The following is a 16,140-nucleotide window of genomic DNA, read 5'->3' on the forward strand; positions in this document are numbered from 1 at the left end:
TCTAAATCATGATCCAGACATCCAGCATTTCTACCCAAATAGCCAGAAGAGCCTGTGTGCTCTCTCAGGGCCTGCACATGACTTTTCCCTGGGCCCATCTTTACTGAGAGTGGACCACAACGCTGGTGTGCACATGCATAGCCCAGAGGCGGGTGTATGTGTGTGTGCATGGGTTTGTGTGTTGGAGGTTGAGGGTAGAGGGTAGAGTGCAGATGAAGCTTGGATACAAAGCCTACAATGTCCACAAGTATGCCCATGAGGCTTCTACTATGAGAGACAGAGGCAAAGATGGGAATTCTGGTGTGGTATTCTAAGGAGTCTGAGAATTTTAAATTTTCAGGTTCTGACCTTCTAGGTGGTTGCAAAGTTGTATGTGTTAATGTTGGAGCATAAGTCATATTTTAACAGCATGTTAGCTGTTTTTAATATTTAAACATGATATGCAAACCTTCGTTTTCACCCTATCTCTGGATCCCACAAATAGCAGGGACAGAACAACCTGATATCACAGGGTCAAGGACTGAATAAATGAGGCCATACTTACTGGAGCAAAATGAATTTTTTTATTGTACTTCAGGGCAACAAGTCAACAGCTGCAGGAAAACAAAACCAGGTCCAATCTATGATCTAAGAGGAAGTCAGGAAAGGCTTGGAAGAGAGATCCAAAGGCCAGCCTGGCAAGGGGAATCCCACATGAGAATTCCTGGGAGAGAGCAGGCCCCAGGCAGCAAGGTCATCTTGCCTGCTTCTCTGTAAGTTAATCCTGGAAACAAAAGGAAAAAGATTTCAAAGCCCAACTCAGTAAACTGAGGCCTAAGTCAAGTTACTAAACAATGGATGCTCAGAGTTGGAAGGCTGCTACCCAGTTATCTAATCAGGAGTTTTCAAATGGTTCTAGGCCCTTTGCCAGGATAGCAGAGCCAGTCTTTTAGTTGTCTGTCTGCAGTGAGCCCCAGCGCCCTGCTTCTCCACCCTCTGCCCTAGAACCAATGTATCACAGCATAACTGTTTGGTCAGCAACAGCCTTCATCTGCACAGGAGGATATACAATACACCTAGGGAACTGGGGGTCCAGGGATGGAGCAGCAGCAAAGCCACCGACCTTCAAGGTAATAGGGAGGCTTGGGTAAAGGCGTAGCAATAATGACCATGGGAGCTCCCAAATGTCTAGACTAAGTAAGATCAACTGTGGGTGGGGGAAAAGAGCATCAGGTAATGAGTGAGATGGAAATTATCATCAGTCCAGTGAATTGAGGACATAGAGTCAGATTTATTGTGATTTAGAAAATTAAGACAGGCTGATGATTTTGTAACCAAGAATTGTGGTGGAGTCAATATTTATCCCTAATATATATGTAATGAAAGTCCTTAGCTCATACTATGCTCAATAAATGGTAGCCAAAATTTATCAATATTATTATTATTACTTTAAAAGTCTATGGGAAGCCTATGAAAAGGGCAGAACCAGCCTAACTGCTAAGAAAACATGGCAGAAGAGCCAAAGGAGCATGAGAAAGGATTAGTCCAAATATGTGAAGATGATCTCCCCCAGTCTCCTGTGCTCTGTTCTGCCCAGCTGTCTGCCCACTCCCAGCTCCAGCCTGGACTGTTACCTTCACAGGGAGCCAAGGCTTCTCTTGACTGCTTGGATAAGAGGGTAAGGGCCCTGGTTGCAGGATTTGCCAGTGAAGTCATCCATGTCAATAGACCAGATCATGGCTCCTCCCAGGTTTAAATTCTTTAAGAACTGAACCTATGGGAGACACAGAAGGACACACAGAGATTCGAAGGGTGGCCCCTAAATGCCCAGGACCATATCAGGTTCAGATGAGGGACTAAGCTTAGAATACAGCAGTAGACTAACTGGTTTTCTGGAGTTAGAGACTCCCTGAGGGGTAAGATTGCTCAGGGAGAGAGAGCCACCAAATCAGCATTAGCTACGTCTCATTCTGACTTGAGTCACCACACTCAAGGTCCGGCATTCTTGGAGGCTGAGAAAACTCTCCATAATAAGGGAAAAAACTAGGAAGCCCTTAACAAGACAAGTGGACAGGATTGTCAATTACACTCAAGCCTCCTTTTTGCCCTAACCCTGAAAGGAACACAAATGTCTTACCAAGGTCTAAGAACTGGTAGGCTCAGGAATCTGGAGCCTCCTAGCTAGGTAATCCATGAGAAGGACTGAACAGTTTGTCCTGAGATAATTAACAAAGTAGATTACCTATACAGGCACCAACGTCTCCTTTATTCCCTCTCCCTTCTCCTTGCCTTTCTCTTCTCTCCACTCCTCACTTATCAGAATAAACTTACTTGTTCTCAATTCTTTTTTGCGTCCTTTCCAACTCTTCTACCTGTACCACAGCTGCTCACGGGTATGACATAGAGTCACTACTAGACTTGAGCTATAAAGTCTGCTGGATCCCATCCTAGAGTCTGGGGCCTCAGAAGCTTCTCTCTTTCAACATAGAGTATTCAGGCATTTTACTACATATCACCATTCCCCACCTAAAGGAGTATCTGCCTGTGGCCCACCTACCTTGGTCTCCATACTCTTCACATCATCATAGCCCACCCACTGGTTTCCCTTGACTGCGTAGGGAACCTGCTGATCCTGGAGCCTCGTGATCTTGGCTCCTTTCAGGAACTGGCAGATCTGGCAGGGGAAAGGGAAACGAGAGGGTCAGTAATGGGTTATTCTTGAAACTTGGTTGGGGTAGACAGGGCAGGCGAGCCACTAGGGACTTGGGGAAAATATCAGAACCTTTATCCCAAGGATCAGACAATGAGAGAAATGACCACATATATCATATGAAGTGGATGTTCCAAGGCGAACCTCTAGGAAGTGTCTGTGCTAAAGTCTCATCAGGAGGAGACACAGCAGCTAGAAATCAGAAAATACTTGAGTTCCAGATCAGACCCCAGCACCGACCAATAAATCTTCCAATTTCTTCATTTGCAAAATGGAAATAATTATAATAATGCTTTCAACATATCTACCTTACAGTGTTGTTGTTAGGATCAAATGAACTAATACACATTAAAAAATTTTTTTGAAAACAGTAAAGTGCTCTACTTCTAAAGTTAAGTATTATCATGACCATCACCACTATTCCTCATCTTGTAGCATCTCCACTTAAATCTTATTACTCCTTCTCTGTCCTGTCCCATTCCCAATATGCCCTGTCCTGGGGCTCCCCTTCTATCATTAGCTATATTCTTTCTGTTAGCATAAGGAAGAGCTCTAAAAAAGATAAATCTTCAGTTAAAAAATGCATTTCAACATCACATAGAAAATCCATTTCGGATTACTCTTTTTGGATGAACTACATTCATGCTTACTACAATGAGGGAAGAAAATGAAAGTTGAATATTTAAGCAAATATCAACCTGTCAAAGTTATAATGACCTAGAGTCATTATGAACTGAACAATCAAATCAAACTTTCCATGAGATGGAAAGTGCATATCTAGTGGTTGATATTATAACCCTACCAGGAGATTCTGAGCAATGACCTCTCTTCTCCCTTATATTAAGAGTGTTATTGCTATCAACCTAGAACTACCCAAGGATGGGTCAGCCTCTCTCCCACTTCCTATGTATCAGGCACCCTGAGATTCAATGAGGACTCTCACAATGACCCATGTCCCATTCTTGTTGACAATTGAATTGATGATGTGTCAATCATTCCTATGTGTAAGATGAAGGGAAAAATGGAGCATTACACTGAATGGGTACCTTGGTGGGTGCCAAGTCATTCAGCATGGGCCGATGACATGTCCACACTCACAATGAGAGGTCAGGCTGGGACTCCAAAGATAGACCAGGATATAGAATGATATTTTTTTTTCTCTACCTGATCAAATTTCTACTCATCCTTCAAGGCCCAGCATAAACTTCTCCTCTTCCATGAAGCCTTCCCCAGTCACCCATCTCTGATCTCATGTCACTCTACACCATTCATTGGTCATTGAATCCCATATTGTTTTACAATACGTCTCTGATTTTATTAAATGTTATAGTTATCTTGTTTTTGAACTCTTGTTTAACTAGCTATGTCTGTATTTCACATTCTTTCCACCTTGACAATAACCCCTTTAGAGACAAGGATGGATAATTACTTATTTCTAGCTTTCACAGTACCCAGTGTTTGGGATATGGGAGTGTCCAAAGAGTTTCTGTTGGTTGACCTATTGTTAGATTTATATCTTCCCCTATGCTTTTTAAATAAATTTTCCCAGATTGGAGGGCAGAGAGGAATGATGGTATAATTAGCAGAACAATTTTGTTATCCCTATGATCTATCTGACATCTGCACAGAATTTGACACATTTGACAACTCCCTCCTTTTTGAAACACCTACTTCTCTAAGGTCTTTGGCACAGATCTGGGTGGGTTCCTCCTATCCCTCTTGTAGTTCCTTGTCAGTTAACTTAATATGTTCCCCTTCCTCTGCATGACCCTCAGGTGTAGGAGGTTTTTGGCTGTGTCTGGGGCCTCATTCACTTCTCACTGTATGGTTTGGCTTCAGGTACCAGCTTTATGCTGATATTTTTGAATCTACCTCTCTAGTGCAGACTGGCCTGCTGTGATCCAAACCCATATATTCAATGACTCACATGTTATCTATATGTCCCACGGGCTCCTCACACTCAGAACATCCAAAACTGATTTCATAAGCAGGACCAATGTCCACTCTGTTCTCCCTCCAGTCTTCCCTATCTCTGTAAATGGCATTGCCATCCACTTAGCTGCTCAAATCAAGAACTTGGGGTAGTCTTCCTTTTTCAATTTCTCGCACCCTCCTCTGCCTATCCCCATTCCTGGCTAGCTCCATCTCCTCTTCAGAGTCCAGCTTATTTCACTTCCTCCAGGAAGCATTCCCTGACCCTCTCCCAACCGAGAGTTAGGAGATCCCCTCACATGTTCAGTAGTACTCTGCCCTTTCCCCTTCGTAAGACTCAGGATGCTTTACTCTGCTGTCAAATTGAAGATGGAACATCTACCCAGACATGGCAGGGAGCTGAGGGTACAGGGGATTTCCAGGTACCTCATAATAGGCCAGGAAGCCTGAAGACTCTGTGATGGGTCCAGCAGCTCCAGGGCCAGAGGCAGGGGCCCCCACGGTGGTTTCTGCAGAGGCCAGTGTGAAGGAGTGCCCATATGTGGGGATGCCCATGACCACCTTCTCTGATGGCATTCCCTTATGTATCCAGTACCCCACAGCATATTCCTAGAATGGGAAGAGAGATGGAGACTCAGAGTGTGGGGAAAGAAATGTGTCAGACCTTTTTTAGCCTCTATCCCAAACTTCACAGAGGTGACTGCCTGGTTTCTTTTCTACATCAGAGTGTGAACAGACCAGACCCCCCAGACCAGAGTGCTTGTTGTAATGCACATATGCTCTTTAGCAGCAAGAGGCTTATGCAACTTTTTCTAATTTCTGAAAGGAACTAGACAGTGGATCACAAAAGAAATCAGTCAAGGAACCTAGAAAACATGAAATCAAGGTTGTCACCATGTTCCTTCCCCTTTTGAGTCAACTCAAAATCCCTGTGGAACTTGTCTACACAATGGCTCTTTGTGAATACTGACAAAGGTGGCTGTCAGATTCCTAGTCCATGAGGCCTCACAATGACCTTGGACCCAATGGGACATGTCAACGTAAAGAGTCAAACTCTGTAAAATATTTGAAGAGATTTATTCTGAGCCAAATATGAGTGACGAATGGCCCATGACACAGCTCTCAGGAGATCCTGATGACATGTGCCCAAGGCTGTCAGCTTGATTTCATACATTTCAGGGAAACATAAGACATCAGTCGGTACATGTAAGATGTACATTGGTTCACTCCAGAAATGCAGGACAACTAGAAGCTGCAGCTTCCAGGTCATAAGTGAATTCAAAGATATTTTGATTGGCAATTGGTTGAAAGAGTTATTATGTAAAGGCCTGGAGTCAATAGAAAGGAATGTCTGGGTTATGATAAGTGGTGTAGAGACCAAGGTTTTATCATGCAGATAAAGCCTCCAGGTAGCAGGCTTCAGAAAGACTAGATTGTAAATGTTTCTCATCAGACTTAGAAATTCTCTTCTATCAGTCTTAAGGTCTCTGTATTGATGTTAATGCTGGTCAGCTGTGAGGCATGTCTGACACCCAACTTCCCATCATGACCTGAATTAATTTTTCAGATTAACTTTGAATGCCCTTGGCCAAGAGGAAGGATTTTTTCAGATGTTTGGGGGGCTTAGAATTTTATTTTTGGTTTATAGACAGATTGGGAGGTAAGAGGCGGATTTTGGCTTTCCTGCTCTCAGAACAAAATAAAGGGTTAGAGAAGACAAAGTTATGTCTCCTTATCCCTAAAGATAACTGATCGAGAGGAAGGAGTAAAGGAGGCTGATGTGACTTAGCCACATGAAGGCCTAGAAAACCCCAACCAGAAATCATATCTAGCTCTGGACTGATCCATTTTGTGACTTTGAATATGAAGGCCTGGAAACATGCAACACAGATATTTTTTCTCCCAGAATTTTAGGAATATACATCCATATATATGAAACAGCCTTTAGAAAGATTGTAACTGAGAAAATTATGACAGTGAAAGAGATCTGACCTAACTGACTCCATCTTTCTTCTAACCTCCAAGCTGTCCTTGTTCATTCCTGGGTGTAAGCCAACTCGATTTGGGAGGAATTTAGTCTCTAGGTTAGCTTTGAAACAAAGATGATTAACAGCCCTTTTTAGAAACAAACTCTCTTCTTGCCTAGAGACCAGTCTGCTTTTGTAGAACTAACAAATTAGCCATGAGATTAGAAGTTATGGTTTAGGAGTCATGCGGCCAAAGGCTGCAAGATTCTAAGCCTCCCCAAATTGCAGCTGGGAATAGCATCACTGCTGCAAAACCTAAGATCAGTGCTTGAGATATTTTGCAGATCTTGCATTCTGATGCACCAGCTGACACTACCCAGACCCAGGAATCTGGCTCAACCAGTTCTGTGATCCCAAACAAGAACAAAAGACAGCGAGAAAAACCCACTTTGAACCTTATGATTTCATCTTCAACCTGATCAATCAGCACTCGTCACTTTCTGACCCCCGTCCACAAAATTATCCTTAAAAACCCTGATCCCTGAATTTCCAGGGAGACTGATTTGAGTAATAATAAAATTCCAGTCTCCCATACAGCTGATTCTGCATGACTTTAACTCTTTCTCTATTGCAATTCTCCTATCTTGATAAATCAATGGGCAAGGAGAACCCATTGGGTGGATAAGTTATGTTCCAGAACAACATCAACAACATTATTTTTTTTTTTTACTTTTCATTTCCCATCACCAGGAAGTTCACAACACACGACCTTGAAGAGTCAATGGAATCTGCCGAGCTTCTGTTTCATCATCTGTGAAGTGGGAGTAACATTTCCTACCCAGCTGACCTCATGGGGTTGTTTTAAAGATAGAATCAAACAGGGAATATAGATGGACACAGGAAGGTACAAGTTCTGTTCTCCTGTGTAGATGCAAAGAAATGTATCAAAGATGGAGAATCCAGAGAAGACTGGGATGGGGGACACTCTGAGCCAGAGACAGAGCTTAGGGCACTTCAGCTATCAGCACTTCTGATATTTTCTAGGTGACATTTTATTGGTGCCTGGTCAAAGCACTTCTCCTGCACTCACTTGCTCCTGGGGCTACCCAATTCCCTCTCGGGATCATAGCTCTTGCTCAGTTCAAGACAGAAGTAACTCTGGACATGCTGGACTCTCTCCGGCCCCACCCCCACAGCCAGTACCCCTGCGGTTCCCCTGGCCTACTCACCACATTGTAGTAGGAGCTTGGCCCTCTGTCCTGCCACCCCTTGCTCAGAGGGCTGTTGTGGCCAGTGATAAGGGGCTTTTCCCAAGACCCATGGAAGTCAAAGGACAGGAGGTTGATGAAATCCAGATCTCTAAAGTGCCAAAAGCAATGGGAGAGGTTTTGTGACGAGCAGTGGTAGAAACAATTGTAAGTAATTGTTTTGGCTTTGAATGATGCTGCTAGAAGGATTGAAAGTCTCTGTAAAGAAGTTGTTCCTGGCTGAATGATGCAGGGTTAGGACAATGACCTTCCCTCTCTTCCTCCTCCCCTCATCCGTCAAACATGCTGATGCATCATTTGCATGGACCAAATTGGAAGCAGAGGGATGGAAAGTTGCTCTGATGTACTCACTTTGCCAGTTTCTCAACTTGATAGCTGTTATCAATCATTTGCCTCCCTGCAGATACGCCTGCAGTCAAGAGAAGCCTTTCCTTGGTGGATTTTGTGAAGTCCTTCTGAAAGGCTTCTGCTAACTCCTAGGAAAAACAAAGAAACAAGGTGCAATATTCCCCTTCCCAGAGTACAGTGCTAAGCTTCTTGCCTGGAATCTGTGAGGTTTCTAGAACCACATTAGATGGAAAAGATCAACCCTTTCCTCCCCACCCCACATGGGGATGCCTTGTGCCTGTATCTGCGCAGGAAGTTTCCACATTAGGCAGGAGAACCCCAGCCTCACTCTACCCAGGAATAACTATCTTGGTTACTACCTGATAGATTTTCAGATCTATCTGATAGATCTTCTGTGAGGCTACCTCAGTACTCAGGAAATCCTATGGCTACACCCTCTTTCATATGGATGTTGCTTTATTTTGATGTTCTTCATCAAAAAGAAGGACATCAAAATAAATGTGCAAGGGGGCTCCATTGTTTCATGTTGTTACCACCTTAAAATAGGAACCAGGGCTTTTCTCTCATTAGTGGGAGCTTCAGAAACGCTGGGGCTGTTAGACTCAATCTCCTCCTTTTTGTCTCCCAATGTGGCCGTGGATTCTGGATATCAGAGTACTGAGTACACAGTGGCATCTGACTCACATGAATTACTTGATTCATGACTTACATGAATCAGCACAGTGAAATGAGTGTTTTCTTTCTGATCTGGGTAGATCCAGCTTACATCCAGTCCATCAAAGTTATGGTTCCTCAGAAACAGGATTACGGAGTTAATGAATTCCAAGCGTGATGTAGAAGAATCCACCATAGGGTGGAACCTGGAAAGAAGCAATACGAGTGTCTTTTTGGAAAGAACAAGTAACACTTGTAGTGTAACACATTTTTCACAGAAATCCCAAGCAGTCTTCTCTTCCCCAATATTCACTTACAATTTGTCTATTCTAATGCTTTCCCCTTTTGGAACAGACGAGAGAAAAAGGATTGTTGGGCCGGAACATTGATCCAGCCAGGTAAAGGAAGACTAGATTCTCTGCAGACCTTCCTAAGGGTAACGGAGCTGCCTTTGGCAAAGACTCTTGCCTTGACCAAACTTAGGTAGGCTTCTCTGAGCCCTCTTCTCAACTGGACCTTAACCTTGGGCTTCTGTGTCTGTCTTTGCAGTGTCCGATTCCAGAAAAAGTCCTGCTAGGTCAGTTTAGCCAGAAACCCCCAGACCTGGTACCTGATTACTCACCCCCTGCCATCCCCCAGGTGGCATCTCATCGCTCTGGCATCCTTTGGCAGGAATCCTGTTGAATCAGTTTAGCAAGAATCCCCCTAGCCCTAGTGTTTCCTCTTTATGATTTTCCATCCACTGATTGCCCCCAGCGTGCTCTTTGGCTATATTTCCTCACTTGTCTTTGCTGCCTTTGGAATAGAACCCAGTACCATACTGAGGTCTTTTTCCCCGTTTCAATATTTCCTGAATAAAATCTGTTTTACTGTTTTAAATACTGTCCAGCTTTGGTTTTCTTTAACACTTTACACCCTTGGAAAAGCAGTTTGCAATGTGGTGGGCTTACGGTCAGGAGAACTAGATTCAAGTCCAAGGTCAGAGTCCTTTCTGATTGATGGCCACTTTGTCATTAACCTGCTCTCTGGGTTCCAGTCTGGCCACTTCTAAATTGGGACTGAGGGTACTAATCCTGCTTCATGTGCCTCAAGGGGGTAACATTTAGGGAAGTTCCAGGAAAAAGAACTGGACTCCAGTGACTTCATGGTCCCCAAACAAGCATCCCGGCCACAAATAGGCAACGCAGATCTCCCCACCCCCGGGATTTCTGATGAAAACAGGACTTGAAATCAGCAGCTCCTCAAGGGCTTCACCTGAACTAGAATTCTGAAGCCATGAAGTTGATTCTCAGATGCCCACACCAAGGGCACCAATAGCATTTAAAACCCAAAGCTGTAGATGAGATACTGGTATTTTCCTGAGGACATAACTTTTAAGTTGTGTCACTCACCTCTTACAATACCTCCCACACCCAGGCTTTCTTAGAGCCTTGAATTAATTTTGTTTTACTCAATATTAAATTGAGATTTTGATTCCTGCATGTATCTCATCTTTGAAGTTGAAGAGATAGCAAGAAACTGGCCTGATATCAGAAAACTACAGTGGAAATAGTTTTCTAGCTTTTCTCTTGCATTTGAAAGTGCTTACAATGATTAGAAAGCCATTGCACCTGAGCCTCTGGGCAGATGCCTCCAATTTTAGGAGAGATGCCCATTCAATAGAAATTTACTAATTTGTTCCTTAGAAGCAAGTTTGTATATTACACATATATAATTATTCTGCACAGCACCTGGCACAAAGCCTGGCATTTACCTAATAATAACAACAATAATCATATAACAATGATTACTGCAACCATTGAGCCCTTATTGCACAGGGGCACTATGCTAAACAGTTTGCTTGCGTTGCCTGCCTTTACAACATCACCCCGAGGTAAATTCTGTTATTATTCTTATTGTATAGTTAAAGAAAACTGCGGCATACAGACATAAAGAACTTGACAAAAGTCACACAGCTTGCATGCCTCTAAAGGGAAATCCAAACCAAACACGTCTATCTCCAAAGTTCTACTTTCAACCACTAAACTGGTAAACAATTACTTACTGAATGAATTTACTGAATGAATGAATGAATGAATGAATGAATAAATGAAGACATTTTTATTTGCATCAACACCTAAGCAAGTATTAGGAAGGGGAGAAAATTTGATAATTAGAAGGATGGGTGCCATGGAAGCCCATTCATATTGAAGGGTGTTCACGGAGGAGTTAACACAGAACCAAAAAAGTTAGGTTGCCTGATCTTTCTTCCTTCTTTCTGTGTGCAGAAATCTACATAGGTCTTCTAACACTACTTCTTCTCTCTGCCTACTCTGGCTGTAACTGACTTCTGACAGGTTGCACAAGTTGTACTATCAGATTTCTATAAAAACTCCAAGACTCTCTCAGCCAAATTTAAGATCTCTGGACTTTTTAAGATGTTAGCACTTTAAATAATAAAGCAGAAGAAATTCAAAATTAGATAAACTGTAGTTGAAGATTGAAAAAATGTGATATTTATCCTTATGTATTTTCATTTAGCTCTTGATGTAAATGGGATATCATTTCCATGTGAATAGAAAATATTATTTTGAATGTGTGCTTTGTATCAATAGCTATTTTGATTTTAAGCAAAGCAGGACTGATTGTTTCCTCTGCTGCTCTGATGGTGCTGAGGCCATCTGGCTGCACAGCCATGATCCCAGACATTGTACTCCACTGACTGCTATGGGCCATGGTGGGGCTTCTGAATGGAAGCAACCCATCCAACCCACCCCGGGGCGCAAAGTCAAACCCTCAAGTGATTTTTAAAAAAAATTGCACTTTCCAATTAAAACTAATTCTATAACCCATAAAGTGAAAAACATTCATGTAAATAATTCAGAATTTTCTGAATATTGTTCATGGCCCACTTTCTCTCAAGCCTTGAGTGTCTGGGCTTGTATTAAGCTCCAGAAGAATTCCTTCAAAGACCCCAGAAAACCTAATGCTGTTCCTCTGCTTATGACAAATCTCAGATCAGTTTTGCCACCTGGCCAAGGGAAAACCTCTTAAAGCCTAGTTTAATATCTCTTCTTAGAAGGAGGAAAAATGATGATGATCAAAAATTACATGGGGAAATGAACAAAAAATAAAGACGTAGTCTTACCCTTTGGAACCAAACAGGTACCCTCCAATGGACAAGAGAATTTTCAGTTTGGGATTCCTGAAGTAGAAGAATAAGATGATTATTTATGTTCTGGCTGCCAGGGAAGCCTTTGTCTAAAGAACAGAGTTCTTAAGTGTAGAGAATATGGACAATTAGGGCCTGGCTGTTTGAACTAAAGTGAAGTTCAGTGAAGGGATGAAGCACTGGTGAGAACAGTTAGGATCAGAAATACACCCAGAGAAATACATAGGAATGAATGAATGAATGAGATAGTATGTCTTAGGCTCAGCTTAAGACCAGCTTCCCTCCTCTAAAACCCATGCAGGATGCTTCCACCCCCATCTTACTGACTTGGTTTTGAGACTGTTGATGGTCTGATAGAGCATCACTTCACTCTTGTCCTTGATGATAACCTTGTTGTTTTCGATGCTGGCGAATGAATAGATGAGATGAGAGCATAGGAAGGGGTCAATATTCTCAGGGGTGAATTTTCCTGGTTCCTGCCGGTCCTGGGACCAGTTGGTAAAGTAGCAAACCAGTTTGTAGGCAGATCCTGGAGTAGAGTGAAGAGAGCCAATGAGACTCTAGTGCTGTTGCCTTAGAGTCCAGAAAGTCACAATTTTCTCCCCAAGACAGCCATTGCATCATTTGCTCATTCTGCCAGAGACTCTGAGGGTCATTCAGCCTGGGCCTTTAGTGCTGGCTCTTGAGTACCCAGACCCCAGTTAAGAAATACGCTGAGGCTGGGCACAGTGGCTCACACCTGTTATCCCAGCACTTTGGGAGGCTGAGGCAGGAGGACTGCTTGAGCCCAGGAGTTCAAGACCAGCTCTGGCAACATAGCAAAACCCCATCTCTACAAAAAATTTAAAAATTAGCCAGGTGTAGTGGTTCATGCCTGTAGTCTCAGCTACTAAGGAGGCTGAAGTTGGAGGATTGTTTGAGCCTGGGAGGTCGAGGCTGCAGTGAGCCATGGTCACACCACTGCACTACAGCCTGGACCTTACAGTGAGACCCTGTCTCAAAAAAATTAAAAAAAAAATACATTGAGAGACAGAGATACCACCAACATATAAAACACCCATGGAGCACTAAGATTCAGTGTGTATGGATGGATGGATGACACAGATCAGTAGAGAAACAGATAATACAAACATTGTGTATGTTTGTATTCACACACACATATTGAGGCCAGCTATGGGGGAGGGGTGAGAGAGAGAGTGGCTCAAAAAGAACTAGAACAAGGGATACACAAAAAGATACAGAGAACAAAAACTCAGTGTCATAAATATGTCAGTGGCAGAACCAGAGAGAGTAATCAAGAGAAAAAGCACGTAGCAGAAAAAGAAACTGTACATCAAAAATGAAAGCACTCAAGCCAGGAGATCCAGGCGGTAGTGACTTATTGACTACTTACCTCCCTGGAGAAGCAGCAAGACCACTACACCTGCAATAGATGGGTGGAAAGAGAAATCTGTTGAGCCAAACCTGGTTCTTCTGTCCCAGATAATGGCAGTGAAAATGTGGGTGTGCTCACATACAAGATAGAGCCACACTTCATCTGGGCTCCCCAGTCACAGCTGCTGTGGTTTCTTTACAGGACCTTGAGGTCCCCAGTCCTGGGGTGCCTTGTGTCTCTACATTCCTAGGCAGAAACATGTTCCAAGCTGGGAATTTATTTTTTCATTCATTTATTCAACAAAGTTTTATTGAAACATATGCTCTGTGCTAAGCATTGCTCAGGACACTGGGGGAATTATAATGCAGTTAATGCCTTCCCTGCACTCAAGGAGCTCATAGTCCAGTCTGGAATTGAATATAGGTAGGGTGACCATATAGTTTATTGTCCAATGAGACCCTTCAAAGAGTAAAAAGGAGCATTATTAATAATTTCCCTAGGACGATAGCTTGAACCAGAACTATCTCAGGCAAATTGAGATGGTCACACTATGTATAAACAATTAACTCTTAGAACAAGATAAGCAGTGTGAGCTGGCCCTGGTAGTGCTTTAAACTTATATGTTTGAAATTATGCCCAGTCTCTTCTCCATAGGACATCTACCCTAGGAAGACTGGTGAGATTATTCTATACTTAACACATCCTCCTAAAGGAAAGAAAGAGCAGACCCCTGGATCCTAGAAACTTTGCCCAATGGACAAGACTCCTGGAACTGCAATCCCCCCAGCCTGGGGATATTGTTCACTCTGAAACCTTTACGGGTCCGAAAGTGAAGAAAGGGGCAGCCAAAAAGGAGAGAAAACTTTCAATGACACAGCTGCTGGAGCTGATTCCTCCCCTGCAGAGCTTAGGGCTGGAAAACAGGGCTCTACTGTTCTCTCTTGATGATTCACATGTTTTTTTAGGCAGGGAGGTTAGGCCCTGGTTCTCCACACACTCACTAATGGTCAGAGAAATTCTGTTTGGCACATCCACTGTCAGGTCAGCCTCCAGGCCCTTCTCCAAAGTGTGGCCTCCCTACGGGCTCTACCCTGTCAAGGGTCAGTCCAGGGCTCAGCTAAGTTCAACAGGGAACCCAAAAGGCTCTTGCCAAGTGGGGGCTTAATGGCTTGAGAGGGTAAGACAAGGTGAAAGAGGTATGGACACAAATAAATGATTTCTTTCCTCCAGCAGACATATTCCCTCCCCTCCCCTCCTGGTAAACGTCCCCCGTTCACTCATAGCCTTGTTTATTTAGCCTCATCCCCACTCTCATCCCAATTCCCAGCCACCACAAAAGCCAGAGTTTTGGATCAGAACTTTAGAGTTGAAAGGGAGAGTTTAAAAAACATTAAATTCAATAAACCATTCTGCAGATGAGAAATGTGGGGCTCTCCAAAAGTTGTAAAATATAACCACAGCAGAGCCCAAGAAAGATGTGACTCGCAATACAACGCTCATACACCAAGAGACTAAGAAAGCTTGGCCTCTTTCCTGTCTTAGCTCCAGTTCTAATGTGGACAAGAAGCACCTCTGCACAAACTGAGAACATCCTGCCAGTGCAAAGGGTTCCGGCTACTGCTGCATTTTTGTCCATTCAGGAAAGATCAGGTGGTTCCCCTACGAGAGTTGCATTGGCTTGAAATTTTTTGACACTAAGGTCAATGGAAAGACTGAAGTCCCAGGAAAGGAGGAAGATTACTTCTTCTACAGACCTGTTACCTCTTCCTTCCTCACCAACTTTCCTGCTGAATTATCAACCCCATGCTCACCTGCCCAGAGAGACTTCTGGTCCATGGTGGTTGCTCCCATATCCTTGGCCAGCTTCTTCTGGGATGCACATTCTCTAGGTCTTTTATCCACTGAGGTTTCGACAGCCTGCCCTACACGAAAGCAGCAAGAAGTCCAGGGACTTCCCCTGGCAGACTTGTGAAACTTCTTGGAAATGAAGCCCAGATTTGAGCAATGCCAACTCTGACCTGTCAGAAATTAGTTGCTGTGAAGTCAGCTGCTGAAGAGCCCTTTTCATCTAGTCTCACCTAAAAGGGACCCGGTCCTGGAGAAGGGAAGGAGGTGATACTCAGGCTCTGCCTCCTGGTATCACCCTCGGCCCTGAATCTCCTTCCTCATCATCCCAATCTGTCTCCTTCTTCTTGCCCCCACCTCTCTCTCTGTGTTCACACCACCTCTGGCTTGCTTAATTTTTTTAGAAACAGGATCTTGCTCTTGCTGTATCACCCCAGCTGGAGTGCAGTGGCACCATCATGGCTCACTGCAGCCTCAACCTCCCGGGCTCAAAGGATCTTCCCAGCTTGGCCTCCAGAGTAGCTGGAACCACAGGCATGCACCTTACACCTTGCTAATTAAAAAAAAAAAATTTGTAGAGACAGGGTCTCACTACATTACCCAGGCTGGTCTTGAATTCCTGGGCTCAAGTGCCCCTCCTGCCTTGGCCTCCCAAAGTGCTGAGATTACAAGTGTGAGCCACCACACCCGACAACAGCTATTGTTTACCAGGCACCTCCAATGACACCTTCTCTGTAGCTCTTCCCACTGTCCCCCAAGCAGAGACTAGCTGGCACCTCTGCCTACAGTGCATTCTATTTCCCTTCATTCCTTCACACTGTATTGTGATGTATTGGTGTCTGTGTCTCCACTGTGCAAGTACAAGAAGTATGCGAAGGAAAAATTAGCCAGGAGTAGTGGCACATGTTGAT

General features: G+C 43.7%; 1 protein-coding gene across 1 annotated transcript; it reads right to left on the reverse strand.

Moving 5' to 3' along the window:
- Window positions 1-540: 540 nt before the first annotated feature.
- Window positions 541-15,397, reverse strand: CHI3L2 (chitinase 3 like 2). The gene is made up of 11 exons (XM_008963005.4): window positions 15,196-15,397; window positions 13,403-13,432; window positions 12,337-12,538; window positions 11,986-12,042; window positions 8,914-9,064; window positions 8,208-8,332; window positions 7,818-7,947; window positions 5,048-5,230; window positions 2,537-2,653; window positions 1,614-1,753; window positions 541-763 (listed from the first exon to the last, which is right to left on the reverse strand). The coding sequence occupies exons 1-10, from the start codon at window positions 15,233-15,235 to the stop codon at window positions 1,616-1,618; spliced, it is 1,173 nt and encodes a 390-aa protein (XP_008961253.2). The 5' UTR covers window positions 15,236-15,397; the 3' UTR covers window positions 541-763; window positions 1,614-1,615.
- Between the last annotated feature and the right edge of the window lie 743 nt (window positions 15,398-16,140).

This window comes from Pan paniscus, chromosome 1, assembly GCF_029289425.2.
Source record: "Pan paniscus chromosome 1, NHGRI_mPanPan1-v2.0_pri, whole genome shotgun sequence".
Classification (NCBI taxonomy): Eukaryota; Metazoa; Chordata; class Mammalia; order Primates; family Hominidae; genus Pan; species Pan paniscus.

What these genes read in the sequence shown, in the direction of transcription:
- CHI3L2 (XM_008963005.4), bottom strand. Translation starts at nt 15,235, where the DNA reads ATGGGAGCAACCACCATGGACCAGAAGTCTCTCTGGGCAG. An exon ending in TACCTGTTTGGTTCCAAAGG is followed by an intron (nt 9,065 to 11,985) that starts GTAAGACTACGT and finishes GCTTCTTTCCAG; the next exon opens with GTTCCACCCTATGGTGGATT. An exon ending in CAAGTTGAGAAACTGGCAAA is followed by an intron (nt 7,948 to 8,207) that starts GTGAGTACATCA and finishes TTGGCACTTTAG; the next exon opens with AGATCTGGATTTCATCAACC.